Genomic DNA, 27702 nt, shown 5'->3' on the forward strand with positions numbered 1-27702 from the left:
GTCTGAAGCAGCGATAGCTTGATACTGGAGACGGTGGTCGAACATTTTTCGACTTCACCTGGATGCAGCTCCAGATACAACCGAGAGAAATGGCAAATATGATTCAAATGACCCGACTCCGCAATCCAACGGGACAAAAGCTAAATGAAATGTTGAGTCCTTATCAAACCCTGCACTGTGTAGCATTGACCTTAGTTCGAAATTTTCAGTCAATTCAGACATTGGAGAGTAGCCGAAACCAATTTAAGATAGCGTTCCTAATTTAGAATAACAAAACACTTTTCCATTATTTATAAACATTTTAATATATATAAATTACTACATTTTTTCTTCTCGTTAAATTAACCTAATCAATCGCTTTAACTTACAAAAGTAAACAAAACACGTGAAAACAAGTTAAAAACTTTTATAAAATCGACAAAAAAGGGAAAACCAAGTGGAGCAAGCGGAAAGTCGTAAAGATAAAAACTATAAGTTAAAGGCATTGAATGATTGTCAAATATGTCGTTTGGGTCAGAGATGAAGAGGGAGTTCTTAGTATAGCACTTTATTGGACGGAAGAAAAACCTCTTATTTGTGGCGCCATACACACATAAGTAATTTTAAATTTAGTCTATACCTAGTTAACCCTTATAGTCCTTTGTTTGTTCATATTTGTAAGCATTAGAGCTATATACGATGTAAGCAAATCATCCATTTTATAACCTAACGATGTCTCACACAAAAGTTTGGATCCACGAACCAGATTTCCGATAGTCATGTGGAAATATGTATTTCCCGATGACCAGTTCGATATTCGAGTGAAAGGATGTGTGACTAAAATATCCTGGAAAAAAAAAGGAAACAGATAAATGCATTGAAAGCTTTATAAAAGTTTGTCCAGTCTTACTTTCGTGTGAGGATGTATCAGACTGACTCCGTGCTTATTGATCGCTATCAATAACATCTCCGGATAATTGGGCTCCGTCGTCTGCTTGACCTCAAAGAAGGCTGAACCGAATGTCGGCCATCTGGAAATTAAAGAGTTCGAAAGATTACTTTCTGAATTTATAGAGACTATTCTCTCCACAACTCACCTGTATACGATCTTAAGGAATGTTATTTTGGCATCTTCGGGGGTCATGCCAGCGTCTTGATTATATGCTGCGACAATCAAACGCTTCCAATCGTTCGCACTTTGAATTTTTATAAGATCCGCTGGGACTAGTTCCCGAAGCATTTGCCTGTTGGTTGTAGGTGGTGGTCAGTCTGTCAGTTATATTTCATATTAAAACATTTAGTAATACTTACGGGATCGCCTGTAGCTCCTGTTTGTTCTCACCAAATCCAACTCGATAAACTAAGGCAGCGAGCCTGGCTGCCTCTTCCTTCGAACACTTATGATACCCTCTTAGCAACTTAGGCAATTCTTGATGATAGTGGAATATCAAATCAGCATTTCGATCCTTCCCTGGCACTGTGTTCGTCCACAACTTCTTCATAAAGAACACTTGGTATGTGAATTGTGGATTCGAACCATCACGAATTGGTCGTGCCTTCTTAATCCAATCGGTTAAATGCCTCACAAAATCAAAGAAGAAATCTCCTTCTGGCACAGATATCACCTTATCAGCGATTTTCACAAACAAACTAAATCCTTCGCTCGATCGTAGACTTAAACGTTGTGAAATGTTGTGACAAAAATCTTTGGCACGAGTTGACGAATCGACTTCGAACGCTTCATCTGTGTCATCGGGGAAGTAGACTTTATGGAAAATTTGTGTAGTTTTGTGCTGTATGGCCTCAACTTCAACTTGATGTGGCGGATATTTGCGTTGGCCGTTACGCAATGTTTTCTGGAGACGATGAAGTGAATCTTGTGAAATTGGATGTCGACGAGTTCGCAGGAATAGTGTCAGTTCTTTGAGGAGTCCTTGACTGCATGCAAAGAGACCAGTGGCAAGCCACATGAGCTCCCAACCTCGTTCTTCAGATAGGCGATTCCTGTAGAAAGAATAGTTCAAGGAAATGGTTTTAGTAATACAGTGGTTATTGTCAACTTCAGGGCTAAAGGGCGAGAAAGGGCGTCTAGAGACATTGGACATCCCCTAGGGATTGTCTTACTGACACTCAAGTCAGCGGCAGGTATCCGGTAATGAATGCTCTTTACGTGGCTTTTTTAAATATAGGGGCAGGTGACTATCGATTGTTTTGGCCGGATCACGCTGGGATAGTACTAAACTATGATCGCAAAACATTGGCGAAGATTGCCTTCAACTGTTGCTAATTCCTCCATGGTGGCCTTAGCACCGGCAAAACTGAAAGAATCGCGAACTTGCAATCCCGAGAAATGAATAAAGCAGGAGTAGCAGAAAGCAACAAAAGGACAAAGAAAATATGCATCTGGAAATAATATTTATTTCTAGGAAAAAAGATGTCTTATGTCGATATCCTTCGAAAAATGAAAGCAGATCCTGAATTGGTCGACTTAGGTGGGTAGAATGCGCAATATCAGATGAAAACCGAAAGTGGATCTGATGCTGGAATTAAATAAATCTAGCGAGAAGTCAGCAGATAGTTTTCTAAGATCTAGACGAGGAGCGAACAATCGCTCTTATCTCTTAACCTCAGAATGTCCAGCTAGTTGGATGAAGTGAACATTGTGGGAAACGTGGATAGCGTTGTTGAGTGACGAGCTCGGAGTCTTTGAGTAACAGTGGAGGTCACTTTCCTTATTCTGTTTCCATATAACAGCATAGAGGCGCAGAACAACCTTTACTTGGTTGGTCTTTAGGTATCTGCATTTCCGGATTTAAGACAAAACAGGGAAGATAGATCTTACCCTTTTCAATAAAATTGATCCGATACCTTTGAGGTTCTGCCCGTTAATGCGGATTGGAAGAGTGTTATAACCAGTCAGAATCTTAGCTTGGTTGGTGTTTATCTTCATTCGGTCTATGCCTGTTCCTCTTTCCAAATCGAAACCCATTCGTCCAAGGCCCAAGAGCGGGTTAGAGAGCGAACAGATGTCATCAGCATAGTCTAGGTATCTGAGGAAAGATATCGTTGCTCTCCGGGCAAGAAAACATGGAGAACGTCACACAACAAGAAGTAATATTATCGGCGATAGAATGCAACCTTGTCGGACTCCATTTTACACTGAAACTTCTAAAGAAATTTTACCTCAATATAGCCGTAACACTTTGCACTCTCATATGCCGCACTGATAATAACTATGAATTTCTCTGGATCGCCTCTACTACGTAGAGCATTTCAGGTACACTTCCTGCGAACCGTGTTGAAAGCCTTCCCCAAATCAATCAAGAGTATCATCAGTATCCTCTTCTTCCACTCACTGGAAAAGATCTCAGATTCCCACGTTTTACGAAGTAGTGGAAGCGGCAAATCTGCAGAAACAGCTATAGCTGCGATTAGCAGTTCCATTTCCCAGGACATGAAGCTATACTTGCGATGAACAGTTCCATTTCCCAGGACATGAAGGCGTGACTAGCGAACGCGGTAAGAATTATTCCCACCTCAAATTCACACTAATGTCGCAAGAGGGAGAGAAGTGCTTTACAGAGTCTCAGCAACCGCTCTTATCTCTTAACCTCAGAATGTCCAGCCAATTGGATGAAGTGAACATTTTCGGAAACGTCGACAGCGTTGTTGAGTGGCGTTCGTACATTTCAGAAACCAATCATAACCCCTTCACTAAAACAAAAAGTCGTAGTCAAAAGATCAGTCCAATTCTGAGGCGTGGTAGTCGTTTCCAAGGCTTAATCAGTTTCAGAGTTTCAGGTTATTAGACCACAAATTTTCATTTTAGTCACCTTTTACGACAAGCAGGGAATACTCTGGGTGAATTCTACATCCCCAGCTCACAGGGGAGTTACTACCTCTATAGAACACTAATTTCCCGACTTACAAGTACATACAATTAGTCCAGATGAACTTGGCACCACCTACTCCCTGAGACGCCAAGGTGGTAGACAGCCATTCAGACTGTAGTGACTTTTCCGTGCTCCTCCCTCAAACGGGCTTGGGGCCGTCTATACCGGTGAAATCAACTGTCAAATTTAAATAGGTTGGATCATATGCCGGCGCAACCTATTTCAACATGATGCCTCAGACGCCTCGACATGATGACTCAGACGTTTCGACGTCGGACATTTCGCAGCAGAATGTACGAGTCAGTGTCAAAGATCGAAAAGCTGGTGGAAGTGCTAAGAAAATTTAGAGGTCTACGGTGCATGTTCTTCAACGAAGCCTTACAAGTAATTGCAGGTGTCTGATATGTATAAGCAGTAAATCAACCTCAACCACTGCAAGCCTACTCGAGATTTGCTCTCATAAACCATTCGAGATTCGAATATAGAAGTGGCAGTGAATGACAAGTGAAAAAATGTTTAAAAAAAAGGGAAATCTGGGAGCTTACTTTGTAAGCGAAAAATCAACGGAGTCCATATCAGTCCATCCATATACAATATGAGGAGGTACTAGACAGTGTTGGTTTAGACACTAGGAATCGCATCCATAAAATAATTGCCGATTTCCACGGGTGGACTTTCGAGTCGGCTGGTGTTCTGAGAATTTTGAGAAGCATCGATGGAAAATTTGAGGCAGTCATTAAAAATCGAGCGCCAACCGAAGGCGCAATAGTAGTGGGGTCCACTAGGGCTTTCAAGGAGGAAAGATTCATGGCAGCTATAGAAGGAGATCACCATCCGAACAGAACGGCGCTGGAAAAGGTGAGTGGGCTGTATCACGCCAATGCCACGCCGGAACTGCTTATGAAATCGTGAAATCTCGGAAAGACTTTGTCAAAAACCAAGAGAAAACCAGGATGCCAGCTTCTGGCAAGAAGAATATCGAGATCTTCGAAGTAGCCTTAAACAGAATATATCCAAAGGTGAAGGAAGTGTTACAGGCAGATGTATCTTGAAGGAACTAACCAGTGGGGCGCTGCTTGCAAGCTTGTAATGATTAAGATACACGAAAATCATCTTAAATGACGTGCCCCAACTCTTATTCTAAATAGATCAGTTCTTTCTTCGCAACAAGGGGAAAGTAGTATTCGAACAATGATTTACACAACGTCTACTCGATCCCTGGAGTTACCGAGAGGCTCCAAAAATATCTGAGTGGCTTGTCTACCGGAGCGATAGTATGGGTTTTAACAAGCCCGCTTTACGGTGATACGGTAGCAATGGTCATAGATCTGACTCGGGAGAATTTGTTATTAACTACTATGGGGTGCCGAACATTAGATTTCAGGAACCCGTTTAACTCGGCCAGGTTGAATTGGGAGCAATTTGACCAAACTGGATGCGCCTGGTTACTTAGTTGGGTTAATAAAGAGTTACCTCTCAGAAAACCCTTCTGGTTTCAAACGCACAAAGGGCCGAAAAAGTTCACTGTGACAGCAGGTTTTTCCTAAGGTTCCACAATAGGATCCCTGCTATGGAACATCATATACGATAGAGTGCTTGACGACATTGATTGATTGGTTGATTGGTTTTCCAGACAACCTGGAGATGGTGATAGTTTCGAAACACTGCGGCGACGTGTAACTTTGCAGAAGTAAAATCATTCATTCAAGAACACAAGGCTGTCGTACGGAAGATCGCGGTTCAAGTCTCACTGATGGCAGTGGGATTTGTATCGTGATTTGACGTCGGATACCAGTCCACTCAGCTGTGAATGAGTATCTGAATCAAATCAGGGTAATAATCTCGGGCGAGCGCAATGCTGACCACATTGCCTCCTACAGTGTTCTTTAGTGTACCGTTACGGTCTTGAATGAAGTGCTCTAACATACTTCAAGGCCCTTATCCAACATGGATTGTTGTGCCAACGATTATTATTATTAAAATCATTCATGCCATAAAATTACGGTGACGAATAGTTAAACTGAACCTGACGAATGACGGCGAAACGCTGTTACCATCATCAGGAAAAACGTTGCCGCCGAAATTCGGCTTTTTAGACAAAAGGTCGTTTCAAAATTGATCATTAGGTATCTGGAAGTGACGACCCATGGCAAGTAGAGCTGAACGAGGCACTTGGACTAGAAAGCAAAGGATCGCGGATATCGCGCAGAGAGCAGGTAACAATATAGCCGCCAGGCGCTTATCGCAGGGTGGTAAAATCCCTCCTATTATACATATGTGACTTCTGTTTGAGCACAAGCGTTGATCAAAACTGTAAACCGGCAGAAGATGAACTAGGCATACCGGCCAATCATGACAAACTGAGGCTGTGCAGTTCAGTTCAGCCTTCCATTGCGGGAATGGAGGTCCTGAAAGTTTAAATTGAGTACCTGTCATATAGGCATAATCAGATCAATCAGATCCCCACCATGACTGGAATTGGCAGGTTACTGATTTACACTGGGCGCAGGCTCAGCATTGATACTAGTGGATGCGAGGCTTATCTAACACCTTTGCCTGAATTAAAGAGTACAATGCCCGAGTTGCACGGCGCTTAAGTCCAGGAGTAGCTCTGCCGGCGATAATGGCACGACCACCGTAAAACTTGCACAATCGCAGGAATTTTCCCGGAGCTTATGCACTTAAAGATCTATCCTGGTTCCCATGGTACCAGATAACGTACGCTGAGGCTTCGTGACAAAACCCACTTGAGATGAGCCCCTTGCAGACTCAGGTCTGATCGCCCCCTCGAGTGCGTAGAGGCGATACTCCCCAATGGCAAGACCTGTACGAAGAACCGCAATGAAACACAAAATACAAGAAACTGGGGCTGTCCACCGCGGCCACTATGGTCATTCGCCCATCATACTTCAAATGAAGTAGCGTCGGGCAACTCCTTCCGCCGCTGAAGGGCAGCACGCACGTATGCATGAGAGCTTTGAAGCACCCACCCAGGTCGTCTAGATTGCAAATGTCACAGTACGCTGGACAGACACAAAGATCATGAAACCAGTCCTTTGAATCTGCCCCACGAGAAGAAAAAGTCTTTCGATCTACCATGCCCCGTCAGGAGGAAGCCCATATCGAGCCCGAAATCCAGGACAGAATCTCCTCTAGCAGACACACCTTTAACGTACTCATATGTGACCAGACCTTGCCCATATTTGCTCCATCTAAGGTGCCAGTTAGATGTTAACGTCTTTACTTTATCAGCATTAGCTAAATCCATTAGCAACAAAGCTACGCCCCTCTCTACCTAGCTAACAATGCCACTCGCTAACAGGCATAGGGCAGTTTCCTGCCGGGCGCTGTCATTGAAAAATCATACAACAGATTGAACCTTAAAACATGGAAGGAAGAGTCCCACATATATGGATCCAGCAGCTCTCCTGCTAAGACCACATTCACATCTTATGAGGACGCTTGAATGTACATATTAATTTGCTTGACTTCCAAGTATTTCGCTTTCTGCCAGTATTTTAAATTTGCTCCGTTCAACTTAACTAGAGGCGGACAATGTAGGTTGCCTTTCAGCAACATCGTGACGGGATTTTCCGTTAAGACCGTGACACTGGCTTAAACGGTGCGCGTACCCAGTTGCTTCAGCTCGAGTTGGCTGTTTCTCCCAACAGGAACGAAGCAATCATCCGCGTAATCACCGCATTGAACCACGGAGGTAAGCTCACCCAACAGTCCATACATCATCAAGTTCCATTAAAATGAACCTGCGATAGATCCTTATCAGCAACCGCGCTCCAGATTAACCCTCACACGCTCGCTGATACTGTGGACGAATGCTTTCCTACCATGGAGGAAGTTCTTCCACAGAGGTAATTCCCGGCAACCGCACCCACAAAGTTTTGACAACACTAATGATCAGCTGAGGTAGCTCTTACGCCTTTGAAATCTATAATACAAAGATTCCAAAGACGTATTTGCTTGCACAACCGACAACAAAGTTTTTCACACACATTAAAATGTCGTGGTTGCTCCTACCGGTTCAGAAGCTTCATTGAAGGATTCATCCCTTTGGATCTTTTATCCAATAAGGTAGACTGTCTTTACCAGACAAGGAGGTAGAAGGGATTCTCCACGAAATTCCGAAAAGCCAATAGGAAGAAGCTGTGTAGAAGATGGTAGTAACGGTTTGATAACACCGAAAAAGGCCGCTGGACCCATGCACTGGTCTTGTGCATTGAGAGAGATAAAGCACCGGGAATTGAATCATAACCTGACAATTTCTCAGGGGACACGGTGGTTGTAGGAAGTACAACATTTACACCACTTTGGATTGGACGAGTTTCGCGACCGCCCGGTATGCACCGCTAACCTCATGAAAGAGATGGTAAGGCCGGAAGCAAGTTGGAGCGTGGCAAACATAACAATAGTCCCAAAACAAAGGAAGTTCCTGGAATTGGGTCGAGCCTAGAAAGTACGGCGTTCGCATGATTTCAATGTGCTGAGGTAGACCAGAAGAAAGATTTGCTTTTAGTTAGCCCGATTTTGCCCCAAAGGTATGCCAAACGCAGGGAATTGCTTTTTCTTAAACAAAAATAGTAATGATTTCAACTTTATATCACAAGGACTTACCTATTATCCGTCAACTGCTTCATTATCTGACAATAAATTTCGTCCCTTAATATCTCATGTTTCAAGGGACCATCGAAAATTTGATCTGTAATCTCATTCCCCATTCGTGGTCTTTTAGAAGGCAAATCGCCCATATACTTCAAAATAGCTGCAAAAGCAAAGCATGCCTCCTCGGCAAGTTCCTCCTTAGCTTGAAGTTTCAGCAACAAAGGAAGCTTTAGAGGTTCCCGTGAATACCTAAAAAAATCGTCACATCATGCCTAATTCAAAACTGCTTTCACTCTAAATCTTACCTCCAAATTTCGTCGCGTTTTGAACTCAACGTCAATGTTTTCGACATCGTTCTCTTTGGTGGTAACCTAAAATGATCCAATGCATATTCAACCAAGGTATGTGGCCTATCACGCGGTTCCGTTCCACCGTTTGACACCATACTTAGTCTTCGACCGTGGTGAGCATCTTCGACACTGAACAATGCTAAGATATCTTGTGGCGGTTTGGTGAGAGTTGGAAGCACATAAACCGTTTCTGCCGGGAAATCACCACGCTCTTGAGTACGTTCACATCTTCCAATACACCATCCGTTATTGAGGACGGTCTCTCCTGTTGAGTCTTCTTCGAGGATGATTAAATCTCCTTTAAGGAATGATAAGAAACTGGTGCCTTCTCCTGGAGCACGATAATCTTGCAGTGCAATAACGTGCTTTGATCTGAAATCAAAAAATGTTTTCAATACAGAAGCTTTCAGGAGTGCGGCAACAAACCTCTTCTTCAGCCCTTCCAGGAAATATACAACTAAATCTCGTATATCTTCGGCATTTGGACTTTGGAATGTGAATTCCTCACCGCGAACGGTGGATAAACTAAATGTCTGTGTGAACACTTTGTTCGTCTTTTGACTTGATACGGAAGTTATCTCTGGAAATGAAAGCTCTAGAAGAACTTGTTCTTGATCGTCAACCACATAGACGCCCGTCCAATTAACTGCTATGATGACATCATTTTTAGGGAGATTTGGTCCCGAGTTCCTGAAAGAAATGTTGGAAAAAACTTCTGCTGTGGGATTATATGGATGAAAACCTACCTGTACGCTTCATAAAATCTTGAAAACAATAACGGCCACTTGTATTTTGCGTAACTGACTATATCCTCTTTGATCTTCAACGAAGCAGTTTTCTCCTTAATATAATAACTCTTCTTGTAAGCTTGCAGAACCAAAGCAGCCCACCGATCCATTGCCTTCTCGATTCCGGTCAAACAATAATCCGGTATGAAGTTAGGGAGTAACGTAAACAATCTCTCCATTGCCATATCTGTTCCATATTCGATGAAATACTGCTGAGCTGCTATCATTGCCAAATCGTCCTCCTTATCACATCGATACTCTCCAAACTTAACTCCACGTACAACTTGCTGATAGATAAGATTGGTAGCAACTTGGTCCTCAGTTGGATCATGCCACGGTGCGAAAATCTCTTTGCGGAAGAACAAACGCCACGGAGCGTTACGTTCTTGAGCCCCTTGTTCTTTGGCATATTGTTCGCATTGGGAGATAGCATCCATAACGTGATCTCCACCGCTGCCTAGTGATGATACCTTATCGAAGAGTGCAATATAAAGGGAGAATCCAAATTGATCCTTCAGAGATATTTTATCGGAGAGCTGATTGCAAAGCTCTCTAGCGGTTGTCGCTGAATCTGCCAAAAGTGTCTTAGTATTTCCATCCATAAACGTAATGGGGAGCATGATAGGCTTCTTGGACTTTGTGGCCTGCAATTCCAACCATGAAGGAGGCTGATTCCTTGTTCCATTATTGAATGTCCGTTTAAGACGCTCCTCGCAGTATGGAGCATATCCTGGAGGTCCTTCTCGAATGAACGCTCGTAGATAATTTACGAATTTTTCAGACGGAGCAAAGCATCCTACGCAAAGTGAAAGTAAAATCCAACCTCTGGCATGTGATGATTTGGATGGATTGTTTGTCAGTTGTTTGCAAATTTGACAGTAGATTTCGTCTCGTAGCTCAGCGCGGAGGATGCCATGACCTATAATGAAATGCAGCTTCTCCAAGTTGGAGGTGGGCCGAGATTCCAGCCAAGATTGATAGCTGTCTGCTGTGTATTCTTCATCTTGAAGACGTCGACGTACATCTTCGCCGAGTTTGTTCTTTCGTTTTAGAGTAAGGGAGACTAGTTTGTGACGTATAGAGCGGGGTTTCTGTTTCAGGAAGGCATCGGTGTCGAGTCCCATAAGTTGTGCTTCTTGGAATTCCTAAAAAAATATATTGAGTGAGTGAGGGCAGTATTTTGTTGTTGTTGTAAATGATGATTCTTTGTCAAACGCCCTGCAAATGTAAATTGTGAATTATTAATTCTCCTGTCGACTCAGAAGGGACATTCCAGAGAAACTAACAACTATTATTAGAGCGAGGTTAAACCTCAGAGGAATTTGAGGTCCAAGCGGAGTGTACCATGGTAGCGCCTTGTCACCGATGTTGTTCTTCTTGTTGTCGGTGATGTTCTTTATCCTGCCAGGAGATCAATGGACAATGACAATTTTCCTCAAATACCTCGACTACGCCGATGACAATTGCTTGCCCCCTCATTGGGTTTTGGACTTCGACCAAATGGTTCTGAGTTTGGAAAGGGAAGCAAGTGGAATTGAACTGAAGATAAACATAAACAAAATCGAGGCTGTCAGTCTGGTGCACTTAGACCTTAACCCTCACTGGTCATTGCAATTCATATTCTATAATGGGTAGAGCATCGAAAATGCCGATCAAATTGTATATCAAGGGAGCCTAGTCCAAGCCGACGATGGCACCGAACTGTTGTTGAGATCATTTTGTGCTAATGTTCTATGGTATGAGAGTAGTGCGTGGAAAATGACCCCCACTGTCACTCAAAAGCTCCAAACTTTCGTTAACATCTGTCTGCAACGTGCAGTATATCTGTTGCTGCTGAAAGTAGTGTAAGTTCGTAGCCTGACAAACATGCCATATCGTTTCCTGGACCTCCGAAATGCTAATTTTGTATTCGAAAATTACGTGCAGTAATCTCAAATTACTACTGTGCAATTTTGTAAAACTTGCGCCTCTACAGTATGCCACCCACAGCTAATACCGTACTTCAGCGGTAAATTCAACTACTGGTCCGCTAAATTTAGGAACCCAAATCAAACCCAAAAAAGTGGAAAGGGTCGAATACAGGATCGCTGCATAGTTTCAAATTTTACCCGCTTACCAACTCGATGGAACTGGAAGTAAACTCTTCGCGATGGGTTGTACGTAGACCAAGTAAAACGAAAGGCAGGATTTGCGACCACGAGGAGTCATCGTGTGCCATTGTAGCGGTCTTCAGTGTCCTATGCCAACGTACCAGCATCCCATTAGATTGCGGGTGGTACGCAGTCGCCCGGTGGCGCTTGAAGCCCAGGAGTTTGCCCAACTCCGAGAGCAGGGTAGACTCGAACTGCATTCCCTGGTCAGTAAAGACTTCGGTCGGAACTCCAAAGTGTGGAATCCATTCACGACAAAGGGCCTCGGCGCACACTTTACGCATGCGTAAATGTCGGTCATAAAATACTTCCTCGCGAAAAGTAGCCGAAATATATGGCAGAGGGCTCACAAACTATTTCGCTTGAGCCGAAAAGGGAAAACTCTCGAAATTTGTCCCTGAGGCTCTGAAGTACTGCGACATCCTTTTGTGCTTTGACGATTGCCGAAAAATCGACCGCGGCAAGGGTTTTAACCTCTGAAACGCGTGACAAAGCATCTGCAAATATATTATCCTTGCCAGACACATGCGGTACGTCCGAAGTAAACTGGTTTATGAAGCTCAGATGCCAAAGTGATCGGACTTCTGCTTAAAAGTGAAGGTAAGAGGCTTGTGGTCCGTGGACACTGTGAACGGCCTGCCTTCTAAGGAATATCGGAAGTACCTTATTGCCATATACGATCATAGGTGCTGTAGTTCTGTTGAACTGTATTCAATTTCTTAGAAAAGGAACTCAACGGCTGCCAGGTTTGGTTCACTTTTTGGTGAAGAGCAACACCTACCGCGATGGCTGAGGCATCGACGAATACGATAGAATTTTAACATGCCCAAAAACCTTCGCAGATTCTTAACCATTTTAGGTTATGAGAAGTCTATGATGGGGTGAACCTTGTCTGGATCTAGTTGGATTCCCTCAAGGGAAATCATGTGGTCTAAAAACTTCAACTGCTATTGAAAGAATTTGCACTTTTCAACGTTAAGACCGGCCTCAAGGAGACGTTGAAAAGTGCATTAGAGATGTTCCAAATGCTCAGGCTCAGAGGAAGAAGCGACCAAAACATCGTCCGTACTTGGATGGACGAAGCAATAGTTAAGTTTTCGCAAGCCAGAGTGGATGGACCTCTGAAAAGTTTGAGCCGCATTGCGCAGAACAAGTCTTCCGTCTAAATTCGAAGAGTCCGAAGGGTGTACATATTGCCGTTTTCGGAATATCTTCTGAAGCTACAGGGATCTGATGGTACGCCTTGGCTAAGTCCAAGGTCGTGAGAACACGGCAATTAGCGAGGTTATGAGCAAAGTCGTGGATGAGTGGTATAGGGTAGCGACCTGGTATGATGAGACGTTTGTACTCGCCACATGGTCTCCATTCGCCGTTGAACTTTGGGACCATGTGCATTGGATTAAGCCAGCAACTAGTTAATGGTCTGCAAATACCCTGCTTTAAAAGCGTGTCAAATTCTATTGTAGCAACAGCGAGCTTCTGGGGTGGTAATGGAAGCACCTTCGAGAAGATATGAGAGTCAGTAGTGCTGCTACGAGAGGCTACTTTCGGTAGTTATGTTGCTGTATTTTTGAAGAAGCGCACAAATGCGGGGGTCAGCTTCCTCTTCAAAAATGATCGAGAAGCTGACAGTGGAGCAGGTGGCAAGTTTTCCTGAAGACCTGGGGGTCTATAAGAGACCTATTCTGCAGATACACTAGCAACCCATAGTGGCCTACATAGTCTGCGCCAGTTATGGCTGGTCGAAATCTCAGACCTACGTCCACTTGCATATAGCCGAAAGTGTATATGGTTGAAGAATTTGCCATCGCTAGTTTGAGTTTGTGATTCTGTTTCCTGCCTTTAATCCTCCACAACCGAGTGTCGAGATGGTGAAAATGCCGCCAATGTTGGAATTGTGTTTGCTGTTGACGATGCAAACAGTTATTTCTGTCGCGGTGTTTATCTGTCTCTTTGATGATTTATTGCGAAACCTGAATGCGTTCGGTCCGCGTTTTCTCTTCGGCTGCTGCTTAATTTCTACTGACTCCGTCTGAATTTCTTGATCTTGAATCTGCCTATTATGCGTTAACCTGGCTGCGACGCTGAGATAAATGCGAAGGGTACAATTCTCTTTAACTTCTCTCTTAAATACTGGCCTATGCTGATGGTATCGACATCATGAGAAGAACGACCCGAGACCTTCATCCAGATCGAGCAGGCGGCGCGAGATCTTGGGCTGTACATCAATGAAGGCAAAACAAAATACATGGTGGCAACGTTGGCACCGAAAACCAATCCTCCCAACAACATCAAACCGCACTGGTCAAACGGGAAGGATAAAGATAGGAGAGTACAACTTTGAGACTGTTGATAATTTCCCTTTAGTGTCGAAAGTCACAATCGATAACAGCTACGACGATGAAATCCACGCACGGTTGTTGGCAGTCAACACAGCCTATTTCAGCTTACAAAAACTGTTTCGCTCGAAACGTCTCACCATAGGGTCAAAGCTCTTACTATACAAGACAATGATCTTGCTAGTCCTCATGTATTCCTCGGAGACTTGGGTTCTTAGCAAGAAAAATTGCGAACTCTTGGCCGAAGAATTTTTGGCCCCCTACATGAGGATGGACGATTCCGTAGCTTACATAACGACGAAATCTATGAACGATGCCATGACCGTCAGGTTGTGGATAAAATCCGGCTCAATAGGTTACGGTGGGCGGGTCACTTAAACCGTATGGATGAGGATAATTCAGCCTGGAAAGTCTATAATGGCAATATCTATGGTAGAAAAAGAAGACGGGGCAGACCCTGCCTGTAATGGAGCGATCATGTAGGTCAGGGCATCAGACAGCTTTTAGGGATATCGGATTGGTGGACCTCGACGCAAAACTGGGATATCTGGAGTTCCTTATTAAGGTAGGCCTAGGCCGGATATCGGTTGTTACGCCGTTAATGACTATGATGATGATATCCGAGCCTCACTTTTTGGTTTCATGGCAATGGAGTATTGGTTGGTTAGGAAAGGTCCGGCCCTTGGCTGGTATGGAAAATGTAGTGGTTCCATAATAGTGGGGCCAGAGGCGTTTTTTTTTCGTTAACGAGGGAAGAGTTGCCAACTCTTTACTGGTATGTAAGGCAATGGCAATGATGGGACCAGAGCTGGCCTTCCACCGCACCGTGAACAATTAAATGAATATTAAAAAAAGTGCCTCCTTTTCAACGGGACAGTACGAATATATACTGCTCAATGAAGTCAAGCAGTAGCTAGTGCGACAAATCAGCTGACTTCCCCCACCGCTTACGAGAATATCCTGTGAGGTGTATCTTCCAGATGCTCTGTCCTTCATAGTGCGCCTAAGTTTTCTTTCCGTCGCCAGTGGCTCACCCTGGCAAGCACAATGCAGCTTCAGAAGGTTTCATTTTCATTTTAGCGCACTAAGGTAATGGTCTCCCATTGTCAGTCCTATGTCTTCCTTCTTGTTTGGGTCTAGATGATCTATTGTAGCCTCAATGACCCTCAGTTGGACATCCTTTGCCATTTACTTCAGGCCTAGAAACTGATCGGGGTGAGATTTGTCATAATATCTGTGTCATAATAATATGCTACTCCGCGTGTGGTCTAGTAAACAATTCACAAGGCTAACATGATGTCGTCATGTTCCATGACGTAGATAACACGCGGCCTGTGTACGTCAATTTATTTTGTTCCCTGGGCCCCCGTGAACCAAGAGTGGAAAGCAGCAGATGCAGAGCCCGACAACACTCCATGATATTATTGGCAGTCTGTTGTCTACGAGGATGACGACATCGACACTCTAGGATATCTTGCATTTAGTCAAAGTTCATGGAAATTACGAAAACTGGCTCAGTATGACAAATTCATCTTCTTCACTGGAATCTCAAGAAATACTTCCGAAAGCGCTCGCCGGTGCTCTTGAAATTCGAGGAAGCTAATCTCCTTTTCTTTCTTACACGAACTTCCAACCAAATAGTACACACTTTTTTGCATTTTTCAGAGTTGCGACACCGACAACTCCCCTTCTGAAGAAGAGTTCTTGGAACAATGCTTTTATCAAGGCTAACATAGAACAAATCCTGTCACCACGAAAGCTGAGAATATACATCATGAGCTGTTTCCATCTGATGCTTCTCTAGGTCCTAGATTATTAGACTGCACATATTTTTTAATACTGCTATCAGGGTCAAATGACAATAAAGAGGCACCTTTATCGATGAACCGCGGGTGACCTTTTCCACATATCCTAATAACGTTAAACTCTTTGGACTAACCCGATATTTTCGTTCCACATAAGAAATACTTAATACACTCACCTTACTCCTTATGAAATTCCTCCCCAACGTTGCCGTAACCTTTGACATAACTGACGTATTATCACGATCCATTGTATGATATCTCGGCTCTGGCAAATCCCCGGTGAATCTTAAAATAGTTATCCATAGAGCATGAGCGGCAAGTTGATCTCCCTGAGTGTGTAGCGGGAGCAGTGAATGTTTGAGCGGTTTTCTTGAATACTGATGCGTTATGTTTCCTTGGAAATAAGTGGCTGCGAACTTTTGGAACTTAAATTCAGACAAATCTTCCTCGTCTTCAGATACATGCATTGGACCGATAATATCCTGAAAATGGAACATAATTTAATTGTCAAATTGAATAAAGTGGGCGAATTGCCATACGTCTTGGTTTATGGAATTCGAGTGTGGTAAATCGTTGAATACAGACGTCTCCCGTCCTCCATGCGGTGTTGGAGCTTCACTGCTTGAATCGGGTAGAAAATCGAACATGGCTTCAACGAGCTTACTGTCATCCACTGGCTCGTCTTGTTTCCTCGCTGCGTCATTGATGATGTTCTTTTTCACCTCAACACGCCTTCGCTCCTCCATTTCTTTCTCGATCTCTTTACGCTCGAGTTCGTGCAGACGATCACGATAATGTTGCTCGGCGATCTCCTTCGCATGCTTGTTGCCTTGGTGTTTCAATTCTTGTTCTTCAAGTCTCCTCAACCGAAGGACTTCATTATATTGTCGATAGTCCTCACGCAACTTACGATACCTTCTCATTGCAATCATTCTACGAACGTGCGACTGGATTTTAATAATTGCCCACATTTTCTTGCCGTACTCACGACGAACAAGATAGCCGCGAGCATGAGCCTGAAGACCTACAATGTGACCTCGCAGATGGCGGAATCTATGACTTAGGACTCTAGATCGTATCAGAGCTTGTAGGCGCATGTAGCCCACTTTCATTTGCTTGTATCGTTGGCGTTGTGCGTATCCTTTCCAATATTTCTGAATTGTGATCGCAGCGGATCTCATCCTAAGGAATCTTCGTCTATAGACCCATCCCTTGATAGAGCGTTGCAGGATCAAAATCTTCCGGGTCAATACACGATCCCTTTCTTGTTCTAAGAACAGATCATGAGCATCTTTTAGAAAGACTTTAGTGTGGCCCAACTGATAATCTGATTTTCCTAGAACCAACGCACAAATCCTTGCTGTTGCTGTTCGGCAATCGGTTTTGTGAGCAGGTGGAATACCATTAATCAAGAAGCGATATCTTTCCACAAATTCTCGGAATCCATGCCGAATAGGATAGCCAGCTCTTCTGATTCTAATGGTTTCCATCATTCCGGAGTAACGCAGCTGACGGCAACAAAGACCTCTATCGAACTTCATTGGCTTTTTAAATTCATTAGGTTTGATGCATCGAATGAAGAATGGTTGACACGAGCTCAGAGTTTTCATTAAAGAGTCGAGACTCTTTTTGAATTGCGTGGATAGTGTAGGAGTTCGCTTCCTTGTTTCTGCACCCATTTCTATGTCACTTGCGAAAACCTGCTGCAGGAACTTATTGGTAGATCCACTAACCAACTGTAATAGATCAGGACTGAACGAGTCTCTGTTCTTTTCAAGAAAACCTCTGGTGTCGTAAAATACAACTCCTGCAAAGTGATTCAATCCGAAACTAGTGTTGATATCCGACTTAGGCTTCAAGTAGTTCCTATGAGCTCCATGAGTTTTGTGCAATTTGGCCAACATAGTCTGGTCTGTACCTTTTGGAAACTTGGCCTCTTCGTCGATCAAGGCCATAATGTTCAACTGTTTGATAGCAATCAAATCTAAAGCGTCTTGGTTGTCCACAAATTCGATATGTTGCCAGTTGATTCCTTCATGATTGTATTCCTCTTGCTCTAGCTTGAAGATGTGCTGAACGAAGAATTGTTGGAGGTTTTCATTGGCAAAATTTATACAGAATTGTTCGAAGCTATTCTGATCGAAGTTTTCAAATCCGAAAATATCAAGCACTCCAATCGAGTTCCTGGACGTAGCCCGTGGCCTGTATATCGCACTGTTTATCTTTTTCACAATGAGGACAAAAAGTCTCCCGTAAATGCCCTTGACAAATGCATCGCGTACGTCCACCGATTGATCTCGAGACAACGTGGAAATCACAGTTTCGCCGTGAGCAAAGAAAGTTTTACTAGTAAGCGCGTCAATTAAAGGTTGAGTTGGAATTCCTAGCAAAGCTGCAACGCGTTCCACATTCGTGTGTTCTGGAATCTCCGTTGCATCAAGATTGTCTACTACGGTCGCCTGGTATTTAATGTTGCCACAGTGCAGGAGTGCAGCTAGGAGCTTCAAGATTTCCCATATCTCTTGGTCTGAGAATAATAGGACTTTCATGGCGGACCGAATGTCTGAGAACTCAGCTGCGTCGTCACGTCCTTCGCACGTGATGCAATTTCCTCCAGTTAGATATCTAGAAAGGAAGGTCTTTTTAGATATTTCAGGCGGGATGGGATCATATTTTCACTTACTTGTAATTTGATGCGACCCCCAGGTCCAACTTTTTCTTTTCTTCGGGGGAGAGTCCTGCCAAAAGGCAGTAGAAGACGTGATAATTTCGTTCGTTAGGATTTTGCGACACTATTCGAGATTTCTCTAGTAAATACTGTTCTATTTTAGCACCTTCTATAACCCCATTTGCGCTGAAGTGAATATCAATATACTTTCCAAACCTGGAAGTACAAAGAGTATATGAAAACGATCAATCTAAAGGTAACAAGGGTACGGTCCCACCTTGACGAGTTATCATTGCGAACCGTTTTCGCATTACCAAATGCTTCCAAAATAGGGTTCGCCTCCAATATTTGTTGTTCAATCCATGAATGTTTACCACTAATCGCAGCTAAATATTGTAAAATTAATTTAGTACTTTCAGTCTTACCAGCACCCGATTCTCCCGATATCACAATACACTGGTCCTGACGATATCGTTTCATATTTGTATACGCGTTATCGCCTATTGCAAAAATATGCGGTGGCAATTCACCAATTTTACGCTCTTTATACATTTTTATTTGTTCCGCAGTGTAAATGGGGAGAATTTGGTAGGGATTGACGGCGACGAGAATGGAACCGGTGTAGGTCTGAAATAAAAGGTTTCAGTTAGACAAGTTCTCATGAGAATTATAGGAGTTTAGTGGACTTACGTATATTAAATTCTCATTGTAGCGAATTAAGAGATTTCTTAGGATGCCAGCTTCATGGAGGTCGCCCAATGATATCATGTCCTCTACTCCTTGTACGGAGGAGGCATGCATTGCTTTGATTCTTCTCTCGGGTGATAGCCATTGTTCTACTCCGTCGTCGTCTCGGACTTGAATGCGTCTTCCCTCAGCTGATATAACACGAGCTCCTATGGCTACATCGAATTCTCTACCCGATACGGGTTCGATCCAGATGTAGTCACCCTGAAAGTTTATATAAAATGAATGATTAATATAGTGTTATAAGAGCCGTTGTTTTATTGGATTCCTGATATTTCATTCAGGACTGAAAAATATTATCATCTCCTTGACCTGGTTTGAAACAAAAATTATTGCATTGTTCATATTTTACGTGACGTTAGGTTATGTTAAGATGACTTCTGTTTGCTCTCTAACAGGGTCATGGACCTTGGCCACATGGGTCTGGATTTGGAAAGAGAGGCAAGTAGAGCTGGACTGAACACAAACACCAGCAAAACCAAAGTACTCAGTTTGTCTTGCCATCGTAATTTTCCTCTATGCATTAATGGGCAGAGTATTCATCAATTTGCATATCTTATAAACGTGGTTCCTGCCGACGGTGGTACCAAGCTGAATATTGCCTGACACATTAACAGCACTAGATCCGTTTTGGCTAGCTTGTATAAAACCTGGAACTGCAGTTGCCTCAACACCCGCATCAGGTTGAGACTGTCTTGTTCTAGTGTTCTTTCTATATTGCTATAGGTGGGTAGCATATGGAAAATGACCCCCACTATCACTCAAAGGCTCCAAGCTTTCGTCAACACCTGCCTGCGTCGTATTATCGGGGTACGCTAGTCTGACATTACTAAAAACAGGCCTGGCACCCGAATGCGATATGATCAAAAATGGCATTGGATAGGTCAAAAAATATAGGGGAGAACGATTGCATTGCTGGCTACGCCATACCGTGAAATCCACTCTCCGAAGATGGCCAACGAGTGGGTCGCCCCAAGAACACTTGCTGTAGCACAATAAAGGAGGAGTGTGGACGTCTCGAGAAGTCATGGCGGGAGCTGAAGCTCATTTCAGGAAACCGCGAGCGGTGGCGCATAGCTATGGTTATATTCTATCAAGGGGTAAATGGTAACCATATAATCACTCCTTCGAATCTCACAAATTAGACGGTTATATGAATTAATGACGATTCGACAACGACATCAATGCAACATTTGATGGAAAGTTAGACGAACCTCTAATCATTACCGTGCGGGTGGAAAAGGTAATGGATGATGACAAGATTAGGGTTCGGATGCTGGACCACTTTGCTTGTGAAGTAGTCTATATTCTCTGTCCAAAAAAAAATAATTGTAAGCTATGAGGATTTGTGGAATTGTAGAATTGGAATGTCCAGGAGAGACATCGGCTCTGAAGTGATGATCAAGTGATCAACAGTTTAATTGACTGCTAAAAGAGAAAATATTAACTGTTTGTGGGGTGGAGAATGGGATAAAGGGCTTTGAAAGTTTAGTGCCCTACTAATGTAACAAAAGAGCTTATAGTTACGTCAAAATAGGTAACTTGGTTCACTGTAATGATAGAAGAATTCGAAGGAACAGCTTCCCGTGGTCGGATACCATTTTCGATGCTTTTTTTCGTAAAGCTAAAGCCCGTTTCAGGCCTTGGGTTCCTGAATCTCATGCCAATAGTCCTCTCGGTTCAATGACACTTCCGCCAGTTCCCTATGACCTATAATGAAGGACTACGTTCTCCTATCATTTTTTCAGCTTCCTAACCGGTCTAAAGCCGTCGATTTTTCATTTGAAGCTCTTTTAGGAATTCTCGAGTCGTTAGCCTGGTCAGCGAAACTGTAGACAAACAAACTTTTCGGTAAGTATTAGAGAAATATTTCTACAGAACAATAAGCACCTAAATTTCCGAATGATGCATACATATATAGTTGCCATTTACTCCTTGACCGTGTAAAGCGCGTCAGCTCTTCCCGAGGCTTCCCGAGATGCTCGCTGTCCTTCTCTACTGTTCTGCACCAAGTGCTTTTGAGGGGACCCACTCGTATTGGAAGATTGGATTCCACTGCATGGCGTAGCCAGCAATACTTCCGCCTTCCAATCGTATGTCCTACGAGTACCAGGTCTGTGCCCCAACCAAGCTCTTCCTTTGTAATAGTCTCAAGCCAGCATACTCCGATAATACGACACAGGCAGATGTTCGAGTTACCTTGGGGGTCACCTGCCATGTGTTACTCCAATATAATAACACAAAAATACACCAACACAGAACAGTCTCAATTAGATTTTAGTGTTGTGGTAACTGCATCAGGCAACATCGATATGCGCCTTCGATACTTAATGCATTAATGGGCAATTAATGCAGATAGATTTCTTCCAGACTTTACCTCGATGCAACACGTGTCATTTTGCGCCATCATATGTCGCTCTGATAGTAACTACTAGTTTCTCCGGAATGGAGACACACAGAGACACTCCTTGTTTGCATCATCATCATCATCAACGGCGCAACAACCGGTATCCGGTCTAGGCCTGCCTTAATAAGGAACTCCAGACATCCCGGTTTTGCGCCGAGGTCCACCCATTCGATATCCCTAAAAGCTGTCTGGCGTCCTGACCCATCCGATCCCTCCATCTTGGGCAGGGTCTGCCTCGTTTTCTTTTACACTCCTTGTTTACGCTGTCGTAAGCTTCCCTGAAGTGGATGATATGATCGGTATTGATGTGGTCAGTATAGAAAAAGGGGAGCAAAGCTGTCGTTTTGAAGTGTTTTTTGCTGAGCACCGAGATTATTTCAGCGTTTCTCTTTTCGACAGCAAGAAGTATGCGAATACCTCCTATTGCATTCAAGACAGGTGGCCTTCCCTAAGATCTTGACAATCATCTTTTTCGCTTCCTGGAAATATTCAAAGTTTCCACGATTTTCTGATAAGTCGAATCGGGAATACAACAGAAAATACAAGAAACAATACGCCCCCGTCATGCGCAGCGTTCGTATTCGTCTATTCACTGATTTCATTTTCGATTGGAGGAGCAGTGCGTATCCGCATGTAACGGTCTCTTTATAACCTACGCAATTTTTAACGTAACGATCAACTCAATCTTCAGTTCCTTACGTTTTCAAATTTCCCTAGTTAGCCTCTTCCATATTTAGGATCCGATCAAGGGGAAAGGTCTGTAACAGTCGAAAGACAGCTGTACCATATATGCGTTCATTGTTGAAATTCGAAAGTCAAATCTTTCCAATCTTCCGGATATCCGCGGGCGCTACCAGTGATGCATAAGAAACATTGATATAATAGTGGTTGCTATTAACAACTCATGAAAATTCTGTACCTATTCCCTGAGACGCCTGATCGTTTCACGGCCATTCAGATTGACTCTTCCCTTCTCCTTCCTTAAATGGACTTGCAGTCAAGTTCGGAAATTTTCCAAGGTCGAACGTTTTCAAGTAGACAAAAAAATCTCCTTCGTAAAGCTGGTATTACCCTTTTTAAGTCACCCTCAATGATGAACATCATAAATGTATATATTGAGGTGATTGTCATATTTTTACCGCGTCTTCTATTTATCAATTATTTATTTGTTTCTTCAGCCTTGAATCTTATCCGATTGACGAAATCGTGCCGCTTTGATGTCTATTCACATTATTTGTTAATACTCGTACGAATTTGCCGGTCCCTAGCATTAATTTTCTTTATTTTGTACTCCTGGTAATTCGTACTAAATTGCAATCCCCTTAACCGTACGAATTATCGGGATACCACTGTATTTGTTTACTTATCTATCTATTCTTTTCAGTACCTTTTTGTCGTCAGTATCGGCAGCGTGCGTAGGTTCAAAGTATTTAAGGGAATGTGATCGATTTGTTAGGCTCTTCCTCACGAAGACTGTATACAAGAGATTCAACTCCCAGCGCACTGTTCGAAATTTATGGTGGAAAAAAGTCGTTGCGCATCTTCGACTGCCGGCGGTAATGGCGGGAGAAAAGGTTCGGGTATAAGGTCTGGTATATGTGATCCAGTGCATTGGTGTGCGCCTACGTGGTTGCGGACATGTGGCACGGCGCAACTGCTTATAGTTTTTCCCAATGGGATGAGAAATAAACACAAGAAAACCACCTAAGCGCTATCGGCACACTAATACAATAACCACATGGGTTACCGGCCAGTTAGCTATTTCGTCCCTACCCCAAAGATATACAATGACATTCCGTAATCCTGTGCCACTGGGTTTGCTCCGCCTGTATATAGTTTTCTTGCTATTCCTTAATTGCAAGGTATTCTTGAGTTTCAGAAGTATATCGTGGATTCCTTCAGACGTCACTTCAGAACTCTTGGAACTGTGTCGACCACTTGACGAATAACGATCTGGTGAAAATTAGATTCAACGTGCGGGCAAAGCAACAACCTACTCGAGGCCATCATGCTTTCTTTCCCAAACTGTTCTCCATTTTGGCTTCTTCTTGCCACTGACCCATGTTTTGACTTATCAACGAGGGTCCTATACGTGCCAATATCATTTATTTTGTAGATTTAGTTTCGCATCTTTTCGACTATTACCACAATAAATAGGCGGTTATCCGCAAGGGATCATTTCAGAATTTTTCCTCTAAAGGGTCACTTCTTGGGTTCGTATTGAATTTTCATCTTCATGCTATTGTATCAACCGTTGCCTTTGGAAGGTTATGTAGGATACAGACCGGGGTATCGGTCAGCAGGGAATGAAACCAATTTATTATTAGTTATTGTGAAGGTCAGCTTAAACGGTCTGAGGTGCTGTATAGATAATCGAAATATCCATGTGGTAACCTCTGCTCTCTGCCTTAATAGAACTGATCAAGGGAAATCCAGGCACAAACAACGTGGGAGACACTTCTCTCCAATTGATTGTGTGCCAAAAAAATATGAGGGTTCGCTCATTCTCAATTATGTCCGCTAACTTTCAGTAACATTGACGCAAGGGTCGCTGTGTGATTGGTAAACTTTTGGCAAACCGTCCGCGTCAAAGTAGAATGGGCAGCTTGAAAGCCATACTAACACTCTGACAGGCCAGTACCAATGTAGTTAACATTTTCCAGCAAGCAAACCGGGTTATTAGGTCTCCTTATGACATATTAGGTTTGAGTAACCATTTCAATTTCCGCTTTTCCACTGAGCAAGAAATATACCTTCTTCTAGGCACCCCTGGTGAGTACTCGCGAAATGGATGGATCTACTCTTCACTGTCAACGACTTTCAAACCTAGAGCTTTACTGTTACCGATCATCCTACATATTTCTTGTAGCTCCTCAACGGTGAGTTGATTAATCGTGCGACCGTTGGATGACATCTTCATTTTACTCCCCGGTTTACGTAGTGAACGGAAAAGGTGGCTATTATTTTTTTTCGATAAGGCAGGTCCTGGAAATCCTGTGATTACGACTCTGTGAACCGAGATTTTATATCGGTTTCATACATAGCCATCTGCCTATCACATGCACTTTTGACGGATGCATCGATTAAAAAACTTCCTAAGACGTTTTGGAACTATGAAATCGCATTCATATAGCAAATGAGTGGAGGATGTCAAAGACACTAATTTCTCTAATATACCCATGTCGTTTATCAGAAGAAAGATCTTGATAATTCGAAACATGTCTCTATTTTCTTCCTACGACTGTGTCAATGGTATGATAGAGTGGATCCCGTGTTCTCAGAAATTACTACATGTAATAAGTCGGGGAATCGGAAGCTGGACGTTTCAGGTACGAAAGGTTTTGTGTATTTCTTTCAAATCTTCCGGTTGGGTTGTTTCTGAGAATGTATCCGTTAAAGAAATAATCATTTTCCACCCCTCCCACTCACCGCTTTTTCAACAAATTTCAAAACTAAGGCAAGTACAAACCGAGGCCTTTCATTTGATACCCCACATGACTATATTTAATGAAAAAAATGCGACGCAGAAGGATGTAACTCAATGTATGCGTGAACGTTCATAATTCCTACCTTTCCACCAAATTAGGAATCAATTGATATAACCGTCTACGCGAAAAATGCATGTGACAGACAGATTGACAGCAAACCGATTTTAATAAGGTTTTCTTTTACACAAAACCTTAAAAAGGGCTGGGGAGAAGTCGATTCTTATTGAATAGAATTTTAGTATTTCACTCGAACATCTTATTTTCATGGCTCATGATGCAGTAAATTCACGCGAAATTGGAAAGTTTGAAATGGTGTAACTTTGATACTAGTAGCCCAATTCTCATGAAACTTGGCAGGCGTTTGCGCGATATTTTTCTCTATGCTGGGCTATCGGAATAAGTACTCCTAGGATGAACTTAACGGGGGTTTTCCTCTTCTTATGAGAGCAATGCAGTCGGTTCTGCTCTATGGTGCGGAGGTATGGGCTGATGCCCTTGACAAGGAGGTGCATCGTAAACGTCTCGCTCAAGTGCAGACGCGAGGAGCTTTTGCGGCTGTGATGGTTATCGCGGGAGTGATCCCCGTTGCCCTCCTTGCCAAGAAGCGCAAAGCTATCTACCGCTGTAAAGGCGAAAACTTAAAAGAGGTAGTTGCCCGTAAAGGACGTCAACGCACCCCTACCGAGTGGCAACTTTCTTGGCAAAATGAGCCAAGGGGCAGATGGACTGCGCGGCTCATCGACAAATTAGACCCGTGGTTGAACCGAACGCACGGTGAGATTGATTACTTCCTTACCCAACTTCTAAGTGGGCATGGAGGTTTTCAGTCTTACCTGCACAGGATTGGGAAGGCGCGGTCTCCTGATTATGTCTTCTGCAATGGAGTGGCGGGTGGCCCGGAACACACCTTTTCTTTTGCGGGAGGTGGAACGGCTTTCGTCAGCAGCTTTATGCAGACACAGGGGAGCTCTCTCCAAACAACATTGTCAGAGAGATGCTGAAGAGCGCTGGCAGCTGGAATCGTATTGCGCATTATGTTCGGGCTCTTCTTATTACGAAGAAGATTGAACTGGACCGGGGGAGGGATCGGACGGTAAGGAGTTCCCTGAACTAACAACAACTCCCTTCATCCCCTCCCCTCCCGTTGGTGAAAGGAATTCCCTGACTTGAAGGCTTCCAAAGCCGGGAGAGCTAGCCCGAAGTAATGTGTCAAACGGTTCCAGGCTAGTTCTCTGATGACAGGGAGGTGTTTAGTTGGTAGTCCGCCAGCGTGCTGATGCGAGAGTCCAAGAATCTGTGCGTAAACGCATTCGCCTACCCTAATAAAAAAAAACAAAAACGGGGGTTTTCCAGCCAACTTCTGAAAGTTTTGTTTTACCCACAACCTCAAAAATGGTTGTATCTAGGGCGATGAAATCACCTCCTTTGCAAACATTAATTAATTCGACTGTCACTCGCTGTGTTGTAGCGCACACAACAATGTCTACGTATTCCACTTAAAATAGCTCAATCATTCGTTCCAAAGTAAGGACCTTAACGCGTGGGCCCTCGAGTGCAGAAGTAGAGGGACGAGCGCAAGGGTGCAATTTATTAAAAAATTTAATGACCGCCTTATACATCACCGTCTCAGATTGAATCTGAATAAAATAGAATTTTCAACGACCGACCCTAATGAAACGGGCCGTATCTTGGATCACTGCTATCAGCTAATGGTGAATTGCGTTAGGAAATTGCTTTACACATTAACGCAACTTAGATGAAGTGGCATTCCATAACTGGCTTTCATTGTGATTGACGCATCAACGAACTTTGCAAATCCAAAATTCGTCGTTAACCATGTCGTACTCTATGGTTCTGAGTGTTGATCGACTAAAAAACACAATGAATGGCGCCTCGCAGTAGTGGAGGCGAATATGTTGGGTAGGACCAGTAGTGTAACACGCCATGATCATGTTCGAAATGAGGATATCTGCGATCGATATGGGGTTGCATCGATCGTGGAAAAATTGTGAGAATGGCATCTTCGATGGTATGGTCACATAATTCGCGCTAACGAGAATTCATTCGCTAAAAGTAGTGCGGGAAAAGACCAAAAGTCCAACTGAAACCACGGTAGCTTGATTCGCTGGATGGTGATTTGAAAGCCTCACTACTGCATCTAGATCAGGCCTAGGCAAAGCAAAGTGGTACAGCCGATCACGACGAGCTGACCTAGCTTGTCAACGGAACAAAAAAAGAGGGAGGAAAGAGGGGTCAATACCGAGGAAAATATCAGATTGGTGTACAGAAGCAACGGAATGAGCAAATATTCATGGTAGTAAATTTTGTTTAACTTGATGGCGCATAGCATCAATTGGAAAGAAGCTTTCTTCCTCGGCTTCTAATTCAGGGACTCTTCTGTTCTAGACTAAAACCCAAATTTACAAAATTAGACGACATGCGAACAGAGACAACGCATCAGACGTGGCGTC

At 43.3% G+C, this 27702-nt stretch overlaps 1 protein-coding gene across 3 annotated transcripts in view; it reads right to left on the minus strand.

Annotated features, from left to right (window-relative positions):
- Positions 1–279: 279 nt before the first annotated feature.
- LOC119650957 (myosin-VIIa) overlaps positions 280–27702 on the minus strand; it is a 74812-nt gene continuing 47389 nt past the window's right edge. For all 3 annotated transcript variants that reach the window (XM_038054200.1, XM_038054199.1, XM_038054198.1), the window contains 13 exons: positions 19280–19540; positions 18867–19216; positions 18605–18805; positions 16461–18546; positions 16098–16403; positions 9586–10772; positions 9266–9529; positions 8795–9211; positions 8502–8738; positions 1291–1983; positions 1077–1223; positions 890–1010; positions 280–826 (listed from right to left, as the gene is read on the minus strand). In XM_038054200.1, the coding sequence (XP_037910128.1) occupies positions 620–826; positions 890–1010; positions 1077–1223; positions 1291–1983; positions 8502–8738; positions 8795–9211; positions 9266–9529; positions 9586–10772; positions 16098–16403; positions 16461–18546; positions 18605–18805; positions 18867–19216; positions 19280–19540 (6477 nt within the window). In that variant the 3' untranslated portion in view covers positions 280–619. The remainder of the gene's footprint in view (positions 827–889; positions 1011–1076; positions 1224–1290; positions 1984–8501; positions 8739–8794; positions 9212–9265; positions 9530–9585; positions 10773–16097; positions 16404–16460; positions 18547–18604; positions 18806–18866; positions 19217–19279; positions 19541–27702) is intronic.

The sequence above is a fragment of the Hermetia illucens genome, chromosome 3 (assembly GCF_905115235.1).
Source record: "Hermetia illucens chromosome 3, iHerIll2.2.curated.20191125, whole genome shotgun sequence".
NCBI classification, from domain to species: Eukaryota; Metazoa; Arthropoda; class Insecta; order Diptera; family Stratiomyidae; genus Hermetia; species Hermetia illucens.